The following is a 21,744-nucleotide window of genomic DNA, read 5'->3' as shown; positions in this document are numbered from 1 at the left end:
CTGATGATGAATCAGAGGTTCAGGCTTTAGTTTTTGAAATACTAAGCACTACAGGAATGTCTAGCAGGGTGCGATTTCTTATTTATTTTTGGTTGGTTGGTTTATGAATTTCCACAGTACTGACCTCCAAACCAGTGGATGGCAACAATAAGCTAAGAACAATGAGCCAAAGTGATATGAAGAAGCAGACACAGACACGGAAGATGATAGTTGACACCAGCTGATTAAGCATTGATGCCACACACCAGTCATCTTAAAAAGGCCTTTCATCTCCCATGTATTCAATAACGGCAATAAGGAATCTGTGGTTCAGCTATGTATGAATTTTGTTAACGTGCCTTAAAGTAAATGATAACAGTCCCTGGACCCTGGCTACAACAATGTGCCACGTTCTGGTACTTCTGCAGCTTATTTGCTACCTGAATCCATATATATACCTCAGGGGCATATAACTGATTTAACCAGGTCGGAAATCCTCAATCTGATTACAAAGGGAAATCATATCAATCAATTTATACACCAAATTCCACCCTATTAATTAATAGGGTGGAGAAATTTCTACAGAAACTAATAGTGAGTTAATCGTCTTAACAACTGATAAAAATCACAAATAAAGCACCAATTTCGGTAACGGAAAAGTGGACAAGCTAGCTCATCAGTACTGACCTACATGCATGAACAGATCTTTCCTCCCTCTGTTCCGAACTTCCGATGCCATATGACAAGGCCCAGCATGGGTTGACCAATCTGCCAGTCAGTCCCAGTGGAAATAAGTACAGCAAAGGTCAAACACAACAGACCCTCAGTGACTCCCAAACGGCTGCTTCTGAACAGGAAAACGATGGCAGAATCATGCTTCAGTTTAGCAATGGCCGGGAGGGAGCTGCATCTTTTATCCTATTTTAGCTCCCTCACAATATCCTCAAATATCTAGGCCTATATACCCAGGCAGGCACCACGCATCAGGGAAAGGACAATGCAGTGGTGATGGTATTTAAACCCCCTACCTCTGCCAGTTGATCATTTATGTTAGAATTGAACATGGATCAAAGTGAAAAGACATTTCCTGGTCACTTTAGTGCTGTTGAACAGCAACCTCCACCTCTTATGTGTTACCCTGGAACAGGCCAGATTGGATGGCAGAACTCCCTTTACTGAACCTGTTATGGAACCAGATTATAGTTTGAACTCTGATGGGTCTACTGGATATCGTGAGTGTTTTTCCCCTCCAGTCGAGCCCATTTATAGCGCTGCTGGTGGAAACCTATCTAAACTGTCCCAACTGGATACACTTGGACCTGTGTCTGAATACGCAGATACCTCCCCTTCAGGTTTGGCAGGCTACAGCCCTAATCATTTAAATCGACCACCACAGATGCAGCCTCTCTACATGGGATACAGAACTTAACAGCAGGGCAATAACAGACCTGGTGCCTCAGCCTCTGAAACTTGCCAACTCAACCACTAGCATTTGATAATCATGCCCCCTGTTTACAACTCCCTACCAATGCAGACCATCCAAGATCTTCAAGATACAGCCTACTTTCAAACTTCTAATTAATACACACATGACCGTGGTAACTATGGGTCTATCCATGCAGCTTCTGGACATTCTGCACTTGTGCCACTGAAAACCATCTCTAAACCTCAGTGGTAAACTACTTCTATAAGCAAAGGCATAGAGCAAAATACAATATATTACCAACATAACAGTCTCCATTATATAAATTCGCAACCACAGATTCTCTTCGAATCCACTTAACTTCTTAACCGACAACCTCTTGCCCCTTACCGTGCACAGAATGCATCTAGGACTCCCAGTTTTCCCTCTTACCGCTAAATATGAATGAAATGGGAAAGTGGATCCTTTTTACAGGAAACTACTTTTCTATTTTCAAACAGGTTGTTCCGGGAAACATGATCTTTGGGTTAGAAGGAAGATCCTAATCAAATAAGTTTGTTTGAAAGTCTAGTTCATTGTCTATAACAGTGTTTTTCAACTGGTCCAGCCTAAGTACACACATACGTCATGGATACATAAGAAATGTAATAACAAATATTGCAAGATTAAAAATGTCATCATGTACTTTTAAACATGTTGAGCAAGCAAAAATGTGGAAAAATAGGCACTAAACTCAATAAAATAGCATGAAATTGAAATATAAATTGATACTGAAACATTTGTTAAATCATGGGCTGCTTTCTAAAAGTTTAAGTTTGCCATATGCTCACTCAAAATGCCCAAATGGCTCGCAACCCACCAGTTTCAAATCACTGGTCCATGCAACAATATTTGGAAACAAATCTGAAATGGCTTACTTTTACATTGAGTTGGCCGTGGCCTGGTCAGGTGTGAATGTTATATTTCATAATCGAATGTCAAATCATATTTTAACCTGTTAAAGATCCAAAAAAATAAATAAGCTATTATCAGATGTGAATGCGTTACATTTTTATTGTCGTGTTTTATTTCCCATGTGATGCACAAACACAGCGTCTGATCGAACTTTTTATGGGTTCGTTTTCATTGACTTCACAGCGCCTCTCAAAAGAAAGCATGAATCTGGCGCCCCCTGCTGTCCATAGTTTCTTCATAATATTTATTATGGTTTCTGTCTCAACTAGTTTGCTTTAGTACAAATGACTGAGAACACCATTTGTGGAACTGAAACCGTAACCGTGACATAGGTTATAACATGTGCTTTGTGTTGTTTATAGGCCTACCTCTATTACAAATGTGTGCATTCTCATGTAAAATGCTATATATATATATATATATATATATATATATATATATATATATATATATATGTATATAGTTCCTGCTTAAAGAATAAGCAGGAACTATTTTAAAGAATCGTTACCAATATTTTTTTTAAATACATAGGGATATGTAGGATATTTTAGGTTTTGAATGTATTTTAAAGGGTTATGTACAACCCTGTAGGGATAAGGATATGTATGTATGATATTGGTCTATGCATGTATTTTATGATAGTATGTTATGGATATATATATATGTATTATAGGGTAATGTACCTATTTTATGTGTATAATATAATGGGATAAGTATATTATATGTGTCTAGTATGGTAAGGGCTTAGGTATGTCTGTATTATATATGTAGATATTCTAGGTATGCTTTATATGGACTTATATAGGTATTATGTTAAGGGTTAGGTATATGAACCTATTATATGTGTCAATGTATTTTATATGGTTAGATATGTGTTATATTGTTATATGTATGTATTATTTAGGGTTTGGTATGTATTATATGGGTCTATGTATGTTTAGAATAGGGAAATGTATTAGATGGGTCTATGGGTTATAGGGTTAGATATATGTAATGTATTGGTCTATGTATGCATTATAAAGGGATGTGTATACATTATATGGGTCTATTTATTTGTTAAATAGGGTAGGTAGGTATTATATAGATCTATTTATGTATTGTATAGGGATATGTATGTATTATATGGTTAGGTATATGGATCTATTATGTGTCTTTATGTGTCATATAGGGTCAGGTATACGTATATTATATAGTTGTATGTATTTATTATAGGGTTAGGTATATGGATCTATTAAATGGGTCTGTGTATTTATTATAGGGTTAGGTATATATCTAATGGGTCTATGAATTTATTATAGGGTTAGGTATATATCAAATGGGTCTATGTATTTATTATAGGGTTAGGTATATGGACCTATTATATGTGTCTATGTATTTATTATAGGGTTAGGTATATGGATCTATTATATGGGCCTATGTATTTATTATAGGGTTAGGTATATGGATCTATTATATGTGTCTATGTATTTATTATAGGGTTAGGTATATGGATCTATTATATGGGCCTATGTATTTATTATAGGGTTAGGTATATGGACCTATTATATGTGTCTATGTATTTATTATAGGGTTAGGTATATGGATCTATTATATGGGTCTATGTAAGGTAAATGCAAACCTTTGTGTGGACGTCACTCTTTCTTCTATTGTTCTCTCCATTTGTCATTATCTGGAGGCCAGGCCCTGCCCCTGAATGGAGCATGAGTGAGTGTGTGTGTATGTGTGTGTGTGTGAGTGTGTGTGTGTGCGTGTGTGCGTGTGTGTGTGTTATGCTGACATGGGCCTGATGCGATGACGGGCACGTGGGTGAGGGGTGCTCCCCTGCTGTGCTCACCCAAAGGCCGTGACGGGGAGGAGGAGGAGGAGGGGGAGGAAAAGTACCGACAGGGATGAAGAAAGAGAGCCCAGAGCTGTGCTAAACTCCAGGAACGTGAGGCAGAACAATCATAGTAGAATACACAGGCACAGGTAAACAAGGTGGGAAAACAACCCAGGGATGTACAGGTCAAGAGGAAAGCAGTAGCTCTACAGTTTGATCAACCACCACGGAGACTCCTAAGGATTACTGTTATACCATCTGAGCCATCACTATGGACTAGAGCCTGGACGCCACCAACACACTCCATCGCTCTCCCTCGCTCTAGCTCGCACGGCGTCTCCAGGCTGCCCAGGGCCTCGTGGTGTTTCTTCCCCCAGCGTGGGTTCGAAGTGGGACTGAAGCAGTGGAGATTATGCAGGAGTCTCCGGGCGCCGCTGGCGTGGACGGGATCTACGCCAGCAATGTCCCTGCCTTCCTCACCAAGCTGTGGACTCTGGTGGAGGACCCAGACACCAACCAGCTCATCTGCTGGAGCGCTGTGAGCCTTTTGGTTTTGTTTTGACGTCTTTATTGATTAAGTACACTGACAAAGTGAATTATATATAAATAAATAAGACATGTTATTTTTGCGACTCAACTGTATTGTTGTCAGAATACAGATTTATTATCACTTGGGTCCCATGTAATAAATGATTTTGTTATTTAAAATCGTACTCTGACGTTTCAGAAAAAAAGCTGACAAACAGTTATGTTGAACAAACATTGACACATTTATCTGTTAATACAAAATCAGAAATTGTAAATGGCATATTCGTCATATTGAACTACTTGAAAATCCAAATTCTTTGATTATGATATCAGATTATATTTGTGTACACCTCAGTGAAATGATTTAATAATGTGTTAAATTCAGTCCTCAGTCCAAATCAAAGATAGCAAGAATGGGTATGCTACTAGAAATTAATATTGTATTTAATCACCATTTCATTATGAATAAGACGCCAATATGTGATTAATATAGGATACATTTCACACCTATTGTCATCTCAAAGTTCTCCTGGTAGTTTTTATTGTGAAATCTTCATACTATAATGCTATAAAGTGCAATAAAAGGTAGATAAAACATAATACATTTTTGAATGGTATTGACATTATGTTCCTTGTGATTTTCCTTCAGACTGGAACAAGTTTCCACGTCTTTGACCAGGGCCGGTTTGCCAAAGAGGTTCTTCCCAAATACTTTAAGCACAATAACATGGCCAGCTTCGTTCGACAGCTCAACATGTGTGAGTACTCTCCTTCTATCTTCCTTACTGTACCGATATATTGTCTCACCTTCTTCAGACAATTGTACTTGTTGTAAGTCGCTTTGGTTAAAAGTGTCTGCTAAATGACCTAAATGTAAATGTAATGTAAATGTTCCTTCGCACATAGTTTGTTTGATTCCCATGACTTTTACTTTTGCTTCAACTGAACCTTTTCAAGTATGGCTATTCTGTTATACTATACAGACTTTCAATTTAGCCTCCCCCCACAATTGCCTGCACAATAATAACAGCCATTGGACCTAAAGTATCAAAGATAAATATATATATTATCTGAATGTTTCAGTCTCTGCGTGTGTGTATCTTGTCTTATTCAGACGGTTTCCGTAAGGTTGTGAACATTGAGCAGAGTGGTCTGGTGAAGCCGGAGAGAGACGACACTGAGTTCCAACACCTGTACTTCCTCCAAGGCCATGAGCACCTGCTGGAACACATCAAGAGGAAGGTGAGGTCAGCACCACCCCCACACACATACAGACACACACACACACACACACACACACACACGTCAAACACACACGTCAAACACAAACGCACGTAAATCACACAGGTCAAACACACGCACACACACACGCGTCAAACATACACATCAGACACAAACACACACGCACACACACACGTCAAACACACACACATGTCAAACACATGTCTGCCCTGTGTGACCAGGTGTCCATTGTGAAGAGTGAGGAGACCAAGGTGAGACAGGAGGACCTCAGCAAGCTGCTCTACGAGGTGCAGCTCCTGAGGACCCAGCAAGACAACATGGAGTGTCAGATGCAGGACATGAAACAGTGAGTAGCAGTGTGTGTGTGCGTGTGCCTGTGTGCGTGTGTTTGTGTGTGTCTGTGTGTGTGTGTGTGTGTGTGCGTGTGTGTGCGTGTGCGTGTGTGCGCGTGTGTGTGTGTGTGTGTGTGTGTGTGTGTGTACCTATGTCTGATCACGCTGGGCCTCTATATACTGGAAATGCTTCAAGTATTTCGTTTTGGGTCCCAAAATCATCAGGCTCCAACCACTGAAGAGGAACCAGTGGTTATAGTTAGAACTGATAGTTAATTTTCTGTTTAGCCAATTGAACACATTCCATTCCATCTTCAAAGTTACTTCCATTCCATCTTCAAAGTTAAGGTATACAGCACAAAGGCTTTTATTCTGGTATTTCATATTTCTCTGATTGAAAACCTGATTCTAGCATCATTGTTAGGATCCTGCTGCATAGGGTAGTATGTGTAGATACAGATCATGCTCCTAATGGTCTCAGCTTCTCTATATACTTAACAGCATGACACGTGGATGACTAGCAGGCCCTTCAAACCATTACAGGAGGAGGTTCGGGAGGTGGGTTGGACATCATCATGATGTCATAAAGACTACCCCTATGTCTTGTTGGCTCATAAAGACCACCCCTATGTCTTGTTGGTTCATAATGACCACCTCTATGTCTTATTCGCTCATAAAGACCACCCCTATATCTTGTTGGCTCATAAAGATTACCCCTATGTCTTATTGGTTCATAAAGGCAACCCCTATGTCTTGCTTCAATGTGATTGGATGATGAAGGTGGGCACGTACTTAAGGATAACATGATGATGAAAGTGGGCATGTCACAGCTGGTATCCAATCTGCAGGTGCACAAAATCCATCCATAAATACTCACCTTTCCCCTTTCCACCTGTAACCCCTTTCAGAGGTGACTCCCCCTCTGGGCGGATCACCCAATTGTTCCTCTAGGGCCTATTATTGCAGGACTATTTTCAGCCACAGCAGCTTTGTGCTTTGTGTGGTGCTTTATGTCATGGTATTGTTTCTAATCAGCTGAGAGAATGTTCACCTGCCTGCTCACCTGACCACCACACACACACACACATGCACACGCACATGCACGCACGCGCGCACACACACACATACACACACACACACAAATATGTCATCACCAGTCGTACTTACAAACTCACAAGAAAAGAAAATGATATATCGTCCTTTAAAAGGATTATGACAACAAATGTATTTCGTCGTCAACTATAGTCTTATCTCTCTCTCCCTTCCTCTCTCTCTCTCTGTAGGCAGAATGAGATTTTATGGCGAGAAGTTGTGTCACTGAGACAGAACCACACACAACAGCAGAAAGTCATGAACAAGGTCAGTGTGTGTGTGTGTGTGTGTGTGTGTGTGTGTGTGTGTGTGTGTGTGTGTGTGTGTGTGTGTGTGTGTGTGTGTGTGTGTGCGTGTGTGTGTGTGTGTGTGTGTGTGTGTGAATACGTTTGTGAAATACTACTTAACTTCCCAGATGACAAAATATATCCTACCATCCTGGGAAAATGAATGAAAAAACTGAGTGAATTGTTGGGGCAGACCACATCCCACACATAAATGATGACATATCTGTTCAGTATGATAATGACAGGGGCCAGAGCACAGCTCCACCTGCCGTAGGCTATACTGGTTCTGCATAATCATGGTTCCCAAAAGCCAACATTTCCATCTCCGTTTGTCACATATTCACTCCAACTTTTCTGCAGCAAAGTGCAAACACCTTCTCTGTATTACAGTTATAAAACATGAATATATTGTGAAGCCATGTGGGAGATGGAGAGTTTAGTTTTCATAAACTACCTACAACAGCTTTTGGTTGCTATGGCATAGGTAGCACTCCTGCTTCAGAAACGGTATATTATTCACAACATAATCAAATGTGTGTTTATGGTGGGGGTGAAAAGAGGAGTGTGTGTCAGAGTAAGCGACAGACAGAGAGGATACATGAGGAGGGGGAGGCTGATTCATGCTCATGCACCTCTCTCTCTCTCTGTCTCTCTCCGTCTATCAGCTGATTCAGTTTCTGTTCAGCCAGATGCAACCCAACTCACCCAGCTCTGTGGGCCTGAAGAGAAAGCTGTGAGTAATGATGCGTACACACACGCGCACACACACACACTTCAGAGAGGGACAAATCATCAAAAGTGCGACAATCACAGGCCAAGTGGAACACAGGGAAGGGCTGGCTCAGCTGACCCTCTGAACAATCCGTCCACTATGAATGAGCTGCTGAGTCAGACACACACACACACACACACACACACACACACACACACACACACACACACACACACACACACACACACACACACACACACACACACACACACACACACACACACACACACACACACACAGTGAGGCAGAGCAGAGAGCGTGACCTAGCTCCAGGCTGTATGTGAAGTGCTGATTCAGCTCTGCCACTGTGGGTGGCGTGTGAACAAACATTGCATGAGTTACAATATGTACTACGTAGGTTGAAGCCAAGAACAGAATAGAGATGTTTCATACCTATTAGTAAGCAAATGTTCATTTTTGGCAGGTTGATATGTGAACAGATAGGATCCAGTATACTGCACTAAAAATACTTTATTTTAGATTTCCAGGTGTGCTTGTACATCGTGATGTCACATCACAATGCCTCCAATTCAAAGGCCCAGGAGCTAGGAATGTTATTGCTAGTAATAGTGTTTTGGTCATTGTTAATTAATTATGGGGTCATAATGGGGTGAAATCGTTGAATTTGAAACTGCCACAGCGTTTCCCATGTGGCAAAACAAAGTTTTGATAAGCCTAGGTCATTGTATATTTAGGTTTTTTGAGGATTTCACAGTACTACACAGTACTACACAGTACTACAACCCTGTTGTCAACCCAGTCATTAAAAAATGGTGGCCATCAAAAAATCTGATGATGCATTATGATGTACAATCCCTATTTCATTAAATAAACATTGTTAGTTATCTAAGACTCAACAAAGGGAAACAGGACTTTATCACAGAGGTGTAATGGTAGGGGTAATCACAGATGTATCTCACAAAGTTAATTAAATTGGCATTGGCATGTCATCGTAAGCTTAATGAGCTACACCTGTTTGTGCAACAATTATTATACCTGTGTGATGAAGGCCAGAGAACATTAATACGTGCGGGCAAATAAGACACATTGCACAGACAAGAAGACATCTTGAGTTGGGAGTGTGTGTGTGCAACTAATATCAGTTTAATTTGACAGTTGTTGTTAATGTTGGATTTGTAGAGCATTGATTTGGAACTTTAGAAAGGAAGAGGTGTCCCATTATTGAAAAAACGAATCCTCTAAACATCACGATTTCAAGCAAAAGCCCACTTGATAATTAAATACTATTGAAAAGGAATAACCTGCATTTGTATTTTTTCTCCAAATAAAATGCTCGCCCTTCTAATATTAAAATTTTAATAAAAAAATAAGATTAATTAAAATATGGTATTCACACATGACGGTTACATAGGGCAGCTGCTTGCTAGGTAGAATAGTCATATCTGGCTGTTTCTCTAGGCCCCTGATGTTAGATGAGGGCTCTCCCAGTCCTCCTGCCTCTAAGTTCAGCCATAGCCACACCCTGGAGAACCTACAGGAGCCATTCTACATACAGTCGGTAAGGAGACTGCACTTAACACACACCAGACTGTCTGGTATCTATACATAGCTTAGTTAAACCCTGAGTTCTCAACATAAATGTTGTTTCATCCAGCTTGAATGTGTTTTAATAGAAATATATATAAAATGGAATAACTTGAAACTGTGTGTGTGGTCAGTTGTGGATAAACTCTTCAAATGTATCCACCTTTGATTAGATATTTAATTGTATAATTTAAATAAAACTCTTCTGATACAATCAGTGAGGAAATACCTGTACATTGACAAATAGATTAAGATTATATTATATATACTTGTTTGTTTTTTAATCATGGGGCCTAAATTGTATGTTGTTCATGAAACTAACATCAGAGGGAGACATTTCAACCCACAAACCAAAGATCAAGTTATTAAATACACATTAAGATGTGAGCTCCACAGCCCCATATATGGACATGGTAATTAAAGTTGAACTTCGGGATCTTTCAACCTGTACCCTATTTTCCCATCATTTTGGGACTATACTACAAATGTGATCATCATTCAAAGGATTGCAATGCAGCCCATTTTGAAAGATTATGGCTGCTGCAATACTGGACCAATTTTTTTAATGTTTGTCTGCATTAGTCCCTTAGACCGAAGATTATCAGAAAATAATGAGGGTCCCGGTTAAATAATCCTAGGTTAAATACGCCATAATCCTATGGTATTTTATTACTTTCTGAAGACCTGTGAGCTTTAGATTTGATTGCCTTTTCTCCTATTTTCTTTGTCAGCCATCAAATGAAGGGGCGTCTTGCTCTACGAGTGGGATAACCGGGGGACCGATCATATCAGATGTCACTGACATGTCCCAGCCAACCAGCATGGACCTCCAGTTGCAGACGAATGAGTCAAGGTAATTGATTGAGAGTACTAATATAATGAGAGTAGTAAACAGTAATAATACATTTTTTTCAGATATTTTGTGAGAGCGAGAGAGACCTCCCCCCAAGCAGGTCAAACACTTAGCCGTGTTGTAATGTGCCGCAGTAGCTCACCGCTGCGTGGGGGGATACGTGTGAGAGACCCTACAGAGTGTGGTTTCCCTCCACAGGGACAAGTGCCTGATGCTCATCAAGGAGGAGCCAGTCAGTCCAGGAGTCAGAGGGGGGGGAGGAGGAGCCGTTGTGGGGGCAGAAGCCGGGCTGCTCCCCGCCTCCTGTGAGGTGTGCTCTGGGGAGCCCCCCGTCCTCCCCGTGGCCATGGTCCAGTCCGTCCTGGAGGGGAGGGGCTCGGTGAGCTCGCTGGTGGAGAGGCGGAGCAAGAGAGGTGCCCTGGAGAGGTGGGCACGCACCAACACACTCACAGGCACACACACACAAGGACATACACGGGCAAAGACATTAGTTACATGTTTCGCACTCCGAGCAACATGAAAACTTAATAGTAAGTTTGAAAATTATGCATAATATGTTTGAGTTTGTTTAAAATACAATATAATCACAGGCATGGAAATGTAGAGCGGCACAGCTGTGTTACCACGTGTGTGTGTGTGTGTGTGTGTGTGTGTGTGTGTGTGTGTGTGTGTGTGTGTGTGTGTGTGTGTGTGTGTGTGTGTGTGTGTGTGTGTGTGTGTGTGTGTGTGCGTGTTTGCGTGTGTGTGTGTTTGTGTGTGTGTGCACACAGGGGGGAGGTGTCTGACACAGTGGAGAACGTGGACATGAATCTGGAGGACTTGCAGCAGCTCCTGCTTAGGAGCCACCAGCCAGGCCCCGTGGAGACCGGGGCCACCACCGTCATGGACGTCAGTACACACACCACACATGTCTGCACACAACGTACCGGGATGATACGTTTGGAAATACATTACAAATACAAATTGGACTAACGATATGTGATAATATTTATGGGAGGGAACATGGGCAGAAACCGTGAGGGATACACTCACACACGCATACAGATACACACACATACACAGACACACACACACACACACACCAACGCAAGCATACAGAAGGTAGCACATATAGTTGTGAATTCTGAAAATGACACTTTTTGTGTTTTCTACGCGTCTTCTTCTTCTTTGCTTCCTTTGCACAACAGCCCTTCAATCTAAGCCTGCCTCTTACAGAGTGGAACTTCACTGAGATGGAGTCCAACCTGAAATCAGTGAGTCCAGAACAACACATTTATACAGACAGACTGACTGAATGACGACTGTACACTATGGGGGAATTAACTTTGTGATGAATGAGATAATGGAAGACATGGATTTACCCTGCATAACGCTGTCGGTGTGCATTCTGTTGTAGTACATGTTCCAGAACCAGGAAGCTGAAGCCTTTTCCACTAGTGGCTGTGAGGAGCAATGACGGACCAACCACAGGCCAAAGATTGACCAAGTAAGAAGTAGAAGCCAGTGTAAGAGTAGGGGTGAAGTCTCTATCACCGCTCTTTATCTTCTTCCTCTATGAAGAACATGTGAATGTAAGTCTTTCTGTCCGCCAAACCAAAGAAGCTGCCATCCCCCTACATATGCTGCCATTCATTCATGCAAAACTCCCAGCAGTTTTAATAGAAGACAATGGAGCCTGGAGAAGTACATTGGAATCATCTTGCAGTCATCTTTTCAGACCCTCCTCTTCATATCTCCAATTGACAAAAAAGAAAAAATACTTCCATACACCGACAGCTGTGTGGTGGACCCACAGCTCTGTGTGAGGACCCATGCTGCTAGGAGAACCAGATGATCAGTTCAGGACAACACCAACAAGTCCCTGGGCCTCACAAGCCACGGGACATCTTTGAAACCGGATGGATTCTTCATCACACCATCACTGTTTCACCACATGGGAAATGATAAGGGGCTGATGTGCTGCAGTGCTTGCTCCATGGCAATGGCAGGGTACTTCCTCACAGCGATGGGCAGTATGTCAGTTAATTGGTGGCGGTGGTGGCGGTGATGGTAAACAATGACAGTGTTTTTACTGATGAGCACTATGTGCATGGTGACAACAACAGCAACTCAGCTCACCAGGCGCAATGAGGGCTTATCAGCTGTTGATCAGGGATACTTCAGCAGGCGACCAGAAGGAGCCAATCATGGGAGCCACCAGTAACCCTTCCAGGTACTAGGGGACCCTGCCCACTGACATTCATAGACTATGGTTGGTAAGGTTGTAACTCAAAGTGGTTATTCCAACACCAACTTTGGGGGTGTTTATAACCAGATCCCAATAACCACACAGATTACTGGAGAATGTAACAGAAGAAATAATACTTGGTTTGTATGCACTTTAGTCATTGTGTGTTAGTGTGAGTGTTCTTGCTTATGGAGGTGACGTTTGGAGATGAATATTTGGAGGTGGATATTTGGTAACACTTTATGATAACGTTTGGTCTTATTGTGCGTTCACACCAGAAGCGAATATTTGCAATGGGCCGCGTGTTTGCGCAAGCAAACAAACTTTACTAAACTTTACACCAATTTTTTTTTCAAACCATTCATTCTAACTAATGTTTGGGATAACCGCCAGTACGAGTCTTTTCTTGTTTTGGAAGTACCAGACTTGCATTGACTTTGTATTGATTATCGCCGTGCCTTCGTTCGCAGTGTGAACGCACAATAAAGTCATTTAGAAACCTTTAGTTAATGGTTAACCAAACATTGATAAACATTTGTAGATTATTAATAAGTGCTATGGATATCAACAGCCTACCAGCCTACTGTTGATCTATCCATCATACATCTGGGCGGACACACTTGTTATCACTAGAGGGTCAATTTAGAATACATGGTTTGTAATGTCAAATCAACATCACTGTTGATAAAATAGGGCCCTTTAACATAGCACTTATTAGTGCTATGTGTTAGTGTACATTAATGTGCTAGTGTACATTAATGTTTGGTTAATGATTACTTTCTCAATAACTAAAGCATTATAAATGAATCCTTTCTTAATTATTAGGTCATTATTAACTAAAGGCTTTTAAATTACTTATGAAATAACATTATTATAAGATGTCACCGGGCATTTTTTTTTGCATTATTTTCATGGTCCACAAGATATGTTAATTATGTTTACAAAAATCTTAAAAAAAAAATATATATATTGAAATACAATGATAAAGCGCTCCTTCGTGACGCATTACCCTTTGAAAACAATAACTGTCTATTTGCCAACCTTTTATACAGGCATTGATAAACATTGTACTCTCAGTCTATTTCAATGTTATGGGTCAAAATGGATTGGAAGGATTTTTCATATATAGCAATAATATTATATTGCATCTTTGCACATGTTGTATCTATCTTTTGAGGAAGAGCTCAAGTATACAGAATGCATACTATATTTTTCTTGAAATGGCCTGGGGCTACCTTGACCTGACAGAGTGAGAAAACTCTGGCTCTGCCTGTCTTAATGTCACAAACAGGACTTTTATTTCAAAATTTGATAGTTAAAACAGCAACAGGAAACTGCAATGCTCACAGCTATTTGCTATGTTCCATTACATTTGGGGTTCCCAGTTCTGTGTTCAGTGTACTTTAAAATGCATCCACTAATGTAATAGGTCTTTATGGACAACTCAATCAGCAACCAAATAATAATAACTTCGAAAATACATTTAGATTTCTATGGTATTTACTTCCAAGCTTTGAATAGTTTGTATCATTAAATTATCGTAAATCCATTTTACGTCATCGGTGAGCTGCGCCCTGGATGCAGGTTCATATTTCTAAAAAAAAGCATGTCTTTAATACATATACTACTTTTGGAAAACTAGAACCAGTTCTTAACATACTCCATTGTGCAATATTAAACTCAGTCATTAAGGTTCTGAAGCTGCAACACATTAATGACATGAGGAATGTATTGAGGGCCAATGGCATTGCAGTTGGGTATGTAATAGTTGGTTAAAATAGTACTGCCTAACAGAATCTTAGCTTTCTAATAATTGCAATGGCTGTGGCAGGTACTCTATGTTAGCTTTTTATCTTAAGTATGTGTTAGAAATTATGTCCCAACCTATTCTCAAAAACGTGTTCAGATTATTACAGTTCTAAAAATAATATACCAGTAGATACTATACATTTTTGTTTCATACAAACGGCCTTATTAAACTAGATCTTTTAACCAATTACGATTGCTCCTAAACATTCACAAAAGGTCAAAGGGTGAATTGTAACCTCACTTAAAGGGATACGCCAAGTTATCTGTAAATACCTTTTTGCCTATTTGACCAGATTAAGATTAATTGTTTCATCAAAATTCATCATTGTATGTCCTGAAGGGGAATTTTCTGGGTTATATTTGCTTTCCGTTTGCCAACTTAATTAACTTGCAGAGCTACAGTAGCCTCGCTCCTGTTCATGTGAGGGGTCTACGCAGGGAATGGAAATGTCGACCGAATAAATCCCCTTCTGGATGTACAATGATGAATTTGGCATTAGACAACTCATCTGAATTTGGGTAAAACAGGCCAACACCAATTTACAGACACCTCGGTGTAACCCTTTAAGGTAAGTTATTATTTTCATGGGTAGTGTGCATGTTTGGTGGAAAGGGTAGCAAACCATGGTGTATTACAAACGATATTGCACTAAGAATTACACTTGTATGATGGTATGACGGTTCATTTTTCAATGAATTTATTTTTGTTCTTCCAGTTAAATTATAATATGTGTGTCGTTGAGGTTTTATTTTTTTCCATACGAGTGATATACAAATTAACTTGCTCTTTTGTTCAGCATTTTTTGTTTTTAATTTCATGCCCTTGCACTGGTAATTATCCACTGTGTATTCAAATGAACTTTACGCTTGTCACATTGCTGATTATGAATATTTTGTTGGTTAACTAACTTGGAGTATTCCTCTCTTGTAATGAAGCCTATAGCGTCCCAAAAGCATCTTTGCACTACGCTCCTACAATGCAATATGATCACATTTCCTCCGCCATTGCCTGATATAATACATGACAATCCAACAGATAAACAGTAGGCCTACTTCCACGCATACACAATCCCTCATACATACAACATTACAACAATACCAATCCATTGATGGACATTGTTTCGATATTTAACTCCTTTAACTCCTTTTTTCATAAATTTTCGGGGTGAATCGGTTAATCGGCTGAGTCACTTCATCCATTTAAATTTGAGTGAGTTGGGCAATGAGTGCCATTCTGCTGTTGCTTTTGCTAAAGTAAGCCTCTTGATGCTGCTGGATAGGTTAATTATTTAACACTATCTACATTAATTAGTGTATATTACAGTTTATTGCAAAAGAGTCTTGAACATGTATGCTACAATTGTATGAAAAAATACATTCAAAGGTTCATTAAAAGTGTTTCATCCTTGCATCGATCTTTTATTTATGTTAATCTCTCACTGAATTCAATTTACAAAGAGCATGACAGTGCCAAACGATTTATCAGAGGAATCGTTGTGATTCCAAACGCACATTTCATGTGGAATATTATTTGCTATGAACCACTATTGACATGACTTAGGAAGAGTTTTTTTGTGGATTCAAAAGTAAAAATATTTGATTGCCCAGGCGACAAACAGGAAATTGTGTAGGTTGCAGTGCATACCTTAAATGCAAACCTTTCAACAAACAACATAATAACAGGTGAAAGGTATGACTGCAAAGCAAACGGTTATATATCAGGGGAGAAGCTGTGAAGGTCTAGCATTTCCCACTCTGGTTAACTGGCCCAGCTCAGCATGATTCAACTCGGCCCGGCAGCCTGGTGCATCTGAGATTTGCATTGCCATGACAACCGGGCTACCCGCTTGAAGTTGTCTCTGTGACTGATGACACGCTTGTTGATGACACGAAAACACATAGTGTCACAACTTGTCCCATCGAAATTGTGCATAGCAAGAAAGAACATTCAGTGTTCCAAGTGCGGGCTGAGTCACTCTTGACCCAGTCCCACTGTCAGGGGAGAGCACGACATACATGAGTATATATAGTCCTGAACCTCATTAGGCTCACACGCCACAGCTGCATCTGTCCCTGAGATTGAGTCGCCCTGCCCACCTGTCTGCAGCTCCCGCCCCCCTCACGTCACAATAGGCTATGTGTTTATGTCACTCAACACAAGTAGCCAAGCAATGTTATGAGACAGCTTCAGAGCTGATATTGTTGAGAAAGAATGTCTTTCTTGTTTAATGCATTACCATTTATTTATCAGAAAATTCTTTGTATATAAATGTTTCAAAATAGGCATTTCAGGTACTTCTCTTTGAGGCATCTTTGTGTCTCGAATGTTTGCCAACGAGGACTCTGGTTGTCATATTCTTGGATGTGATTTCCCTGAATGTGTTGAACTGTCCATGAGTGTGGTGACCACACGGGTTGTTGTTACTGCTCTCTGCCACAGCTGCTGGTTCATGTTGGAGTGCTGGGTCTCAGATGGCAGCACTTTAAAGCACCCATCGGCCAGAAAGCCTGAGTAACAGAGGGCTGGGAAACACTCAACGTTAACCAGGCCACGGTGAGGAGAATTAGAGTGAAGATAACTCCATCTGTCTGATCATCTGTCCATATATCCATCTATCGGTCCGTCCATTCATCCATGTTGCCTCAAGATCACACAAGGCAGTTCCTCCCATAGCTATTAGTATTGTAGAAAGCTTTCAAAGCAGGCATTTCAGGAAATCTTTTTTTATCTCTCATCCACTTTCTTGGAAAAAGTTTGGATTGGTGCACCGGAGTAGTATCTGCACCTCCAGGTTTGCTTCAGCGTTACCCTCCTTCTCCCGTGCTCCACTCCGTCCTGCACCGACACCCATCCCCAACTCCTCTCTCTTTAATTCTCATCCATATTCATCTCTTCTTTTCCAGGCAGCAAGCCTCTTTCAACCCAAACTTCACACCAAACCGCCCCCCCCCCCCCCCCCCCCCCACATATCCCCCCACACAGTGTCACACACACACAGACACAAAAAAGACGGACACACACACACACACACACCTTATTATCACCCCCCACCCCCTCATCCACCCATTCCTGTGATTGGTTTCAGCTCCATCTCCCTGGTCACCCGTTTTCCAGTCACTCCATGACAGTGTGTCACTCCAGCAGCCTCCTTTGCTTCCTCTGCCTCCTGCGTCTTCCTCTGGCACCTGTTTGCCCCTCTCTCTTTCCCTCTTCTCCCTCTTCCCCATGTGCAGGTCCTCCACTCCTTCCTTGCTGCTCCCTCTCAATGCATAATTCAGGTTGAGTGCTGTATGGAACGCTAAACTCACTGGACGCACATGCAAGCACACACGCACGCACACGCACATGCACAAAGCACAAATAAACCCACACAAACGCATGCCTTTTCCCTCTGTATGCAGAAGGGCACGGCAGCACAGGGCAACATGCAAACAACACATACGTGTACTGTTTCTCTATGTGCCTGCTTCTTGCAATTTGTCTCGCTGTATTTAATTGGTTTGTTTCAAACATAGATCACTGGGTTGCTGTAACATGGCCAGCTGTAAGTTAGAAATGGTAAGACTGGAATGGTAAGGCAGCGTGTTTCATATATAACAACACAACAGCAGCATGCAGTGGACATGCTGAACCACAGCCAGCAGCACAATAAGCCCAGCCGAAACTAGACAGAACGAATGTCTAGAGTTAAAAAAAGCCTTACTGGAAGATGGGAGAAAAAAGCTGCTTAGCAAGAATGTTGACATCTCCCTTCCTGCGTGTGCGTCATCACAAACTCAGAGAGATAAGAGGTCTAATAGAGAATTCATGTGACTTCCCCACTTCTTAGCGATCATAGCAGTTAACACATTTAATCTTAATGCTGAATATTAGGAGAGGCTGAGTACAAAGATTAAACCCTGAGATAGAAAAACTGAAATAGTGATTTCATATTAAATTGACAAACATTACACACAGTTTCACTGACGATATCAGACAAAGATTTACTTTACTCATTGCAGATATGTCTTTACACATATTTCCCATGCTAACCAACAACTCAACCAACTTCTTGAGCTACCAAACTATTAAAGACACACTCAATTTATATGTTAAAAAGATTAGGGAAAATTCAAAGTCCCTGTAATTTGAATGAGAGAATAGGTTGATGAATGAGATAATAGGTTGTTGGAACAGGTCGTCCAAAGTGACCCATCTGAACGTTTTAGCTCCCTATCGACTGGTCCAAGAAACAACCATACGTCACGTATGTCTGGGTTCTGCCTGCCAAAATAAAATGGGTGACTAAATCGTTTCCAAACGTTAATTTTGTGCATTTTGTTGTACAAGATAATCATGACCGTTTTTTAGGTTGTTGAAGTTTTAATGCATCAATAAAGTAAAAGGAAGACAAAAAGGACTGGGGGTTGTAGATATACAGGAACTAATGTGAACTCGCATTACTTTCTGGATTTCTGACAGAGCCTCTCAGACGTGTGCGAGACCTAGGCTGTTTCCCAAAGTGAAGGCTGCAGCCTTGCTAGGACGCGTCCTTGCTAGTCGCGTCCTATGGAGATGAGACTAGAGTGCTAGCTCGAGTGCTTCCTAGCGTTTGTAACGTCGGACTTTGGGAACGACTTGGTAGTGTGGAAGCGCTTCCGCTTCCGCTTTTTAATACTGCGTGTCCGCTTGTAAACACATGTGCGCTTATGAATAAAACATGGCAGCAATCAAGCTGATCGATATTTATTTGACTTTTGTCTGTTATGAATGCGGTCATGTCTCCTTCGCATGGAGCCTCTTTGGGGAAGTCACAAAAGCTTTGTTGTGGTTGATCGAATTGTCTTTATTAAAAGGAAAATCCATTACATTTTTATAAAACTAAGTGAAATTGTCTGAGAACTTAATTCATGCATCACATTTACAGTACGGTTGATTACTATTATGCAGGGGGGAAAAGACAAAGAAAGAGATGATAAACGTGTATTTATTTGGATATATTATTTAACTGATCTGATTCATTCATTCATATATGCCTACAATCTACCAGTGCTTTGAACACATAAGTATATCATATAAAATACAATTAAATACGTTCATTAAAAATTACAAACATTGCAAATGATCGGTTGTGCATTAATTTTACAACATTGGATAGTGGCACTATCCCTTCCACCGGTAAACAAATGTTTGTGCGCCACCCCAAGGCGCACAAAAGCCTCCGTTTGCTGGGCTGACCCTAAAAAAAACAGTTCAACACAAACATAAATAGGTATACATAAATAATGTAATCTTGTGAGAGAGTAAATTGACATTGGTGACAGTGGTGTTTAACACCAGCTACGTCCATGCAAAATATAGCAACGTATCATTAAGTTGCAAAAACGTTTGAAAAGTGGCACAGGTCTTTAGGCTTGATTATTTGCATTAACATGATGAATCTATAAAAAGCAATACGGCACAAAATATTTCTGAAAACTAATATAACTTCACTTCGTTTGAACGTGTACTGCTCTGCCATTTTCAAGAACCCGCCCAGTGAACGCAGAGGATTGTGGGTAGTTTTGGCTCGTCTAGGATGCAGCGATGCATCCTTGAAAAATCGGGAAACAGCCCTAGGCTGTTTCCCAATGTCAAGGAAGCATGCTCAACGGCCGCCCTTTTAAGGACGCTACGTCATAGAACGCCGACAAGCACTGTTCCAATGTTGAGGACACTCGAAAGCCGCGCCATTTTTGCGTCCTTTGTTTTTGAGAATTCCGAGATTTTTCAAGGATGCATCGCTGCATCCTAGACGAGCCAAAACTACCCACAATCCTCTGCGTTCACTGGGCGGGTTCTTGAAAATGGCAGAGCAGTACACAAATATTTATATCGCTCTTGTCGCTCATCACGTGAACCATATGAACGTTCTTTCTTGCTCCTCAATACATTCCGATTGGTTGTCGGGTCATTTAAAGCTAAATCGCTGATAGCTATTTGCATAAAGTTGAGCTGTTTTCAACTCTCATTTACAGCTTTACAGCTATCGCTCAAGCGTTTTATCGCTCCTATCGCTTTATTGCTCATGTCTTATATAAAGTCAATTGCCGTTTATCGCTCATAACACTTTATAGCTTTTGGTCTGAACGTACAGTAGCCTAATGCTGAAACTCTCGTAAAATGTTTCATTTTCATGTCATCCATTTTGTCTTTGCCACGACAGAACCTCGACATACGGGACATATTGGTCGTTCTTCCAACAGTTGATAGGGAGCTAAAATATTCATAGGCTATGGGTCGTTTTGGATGACCTATACAAATGAGCTATTCTATCGTTTTGGTTGGGGGACATGCTGAGCAGAGAGTGGGCTCCCTGAACAAGATTATGCTGATGATCGCTCACACCATCTGCTGGCACCTCTGGAGGCACAATGTGAACACAGTTTGGAGCCAGAGGCGTGTTGGAGAGAGCTGCAGCCCCGTCCTCAACGATAGTTTACCAGCTTCAGCATCGGCCAGCTGTTCCAAGAGCAGTGCAGCACATAATGATGCAGAGAAAGACCTGCTGATGGATTATATCGACCTGTTTTCGATGCTCAGACTGCTCCCACATAGAGTTTCTGGCAACAACAGACTGAATCAGCAGATAATATAAGTATAGATGATGATGGCTGTTACTATGGGGATATAATGAAGAATATCCTGATGAACCGCAGGTTCAGCGCACTTTCAAATTGAAATGCAAATTAAAGAGCCAAAATGAACGTTTGTTGCAACTATTTATTTGCAACAGTTCTGCTACTTCTTCATCATATAAAAGAAACAAAATAAATCAACTGGTTTAAGGTTTTATGAACCTATTTCTGGAATAAGCTACAGCGAAATCGGAACTTCAAATACCCTTCCCTTGGAGGGGCCTG

At 40.9% G+C, this 21,744-nt stretch overlaps 1 protein-coding gene across 1 annotated transcript; it reads left to right on the top strand.

Moving 5' to 3' along the window:
* The first annotated feature begins 4,185 nt into the window (after positions 1-4,185).
* Positions 4,186-16,271, top strand: hsf4 (heat shock transcription factor 4). Its single transcript, XM_060060942.1, has 12 exons — positions 4,186-4,713; positions 5,353-5,461; positions 5,818-5,945; positions 6,167-6,291; positions 7,561-7,636; positions 8,322-8,389; positions 9,848-9,947; positions 10,705-10,826; positions 11,025-11,252; positions 11,597-11,714; positions 12,014-12,079; positions 12,223-16,271. The coding sequence occupies exons 1-12, from the start codon at positions 4,588-4,590 to the stop codon at positions 12,280-12,282; spliced, it is 1,326 nt and encodes a 441-aa protein (XP_059916925.1). The 5' UTR covers positions 4,186-4,587; the 3' UTR covers positions 12,283-16,271.
* Positions 16,272-21,744: the final 5,473 nt, after the last annotated feature.

This window comes from Gadus macrocephalus, chromosome 9 (assembly GCF_031168955.1).
Source record: "Gadus macrocephalus chromosome 9, ASM3116895v1".
NCBI lineage: Eukaryota > Metazoa > Chordata > Actinopteri > Gadiformes > Gadidae > Gadus > Gadus macrocephalus.
The sequence above is the reverse complement of the archived record's forward strand: the minus strand, read 5'-3'. Positions and strand labels throughout refer to the sequence as shown.

Excerpts from the sequence above, each read along its gene's own strand:
- hsf4 (XM_060060942.1), top strand. The coding sequence starts at position 4,588 with ATGCAGGAGTCTCCGGGCGCCGCTGGCGTGGACGGGATCTACGCCAGC. Across the intron at positions 5,946-6,166 it reads TGGAACACATCAAGAGGAAG|GTGTCCATTGTGAAGAGTGA; the intron begins GTGAGGTCAGCA and ends CTGTGTGACCAG. Across the intron at positions 12,080-12,222 it reads TGGAGTCCAACCTGAAATCA|TACATGTTCCAGAACCAGGA; the intron begins GTGAGTCCAGAA and ends ATTCTGTTGTAG.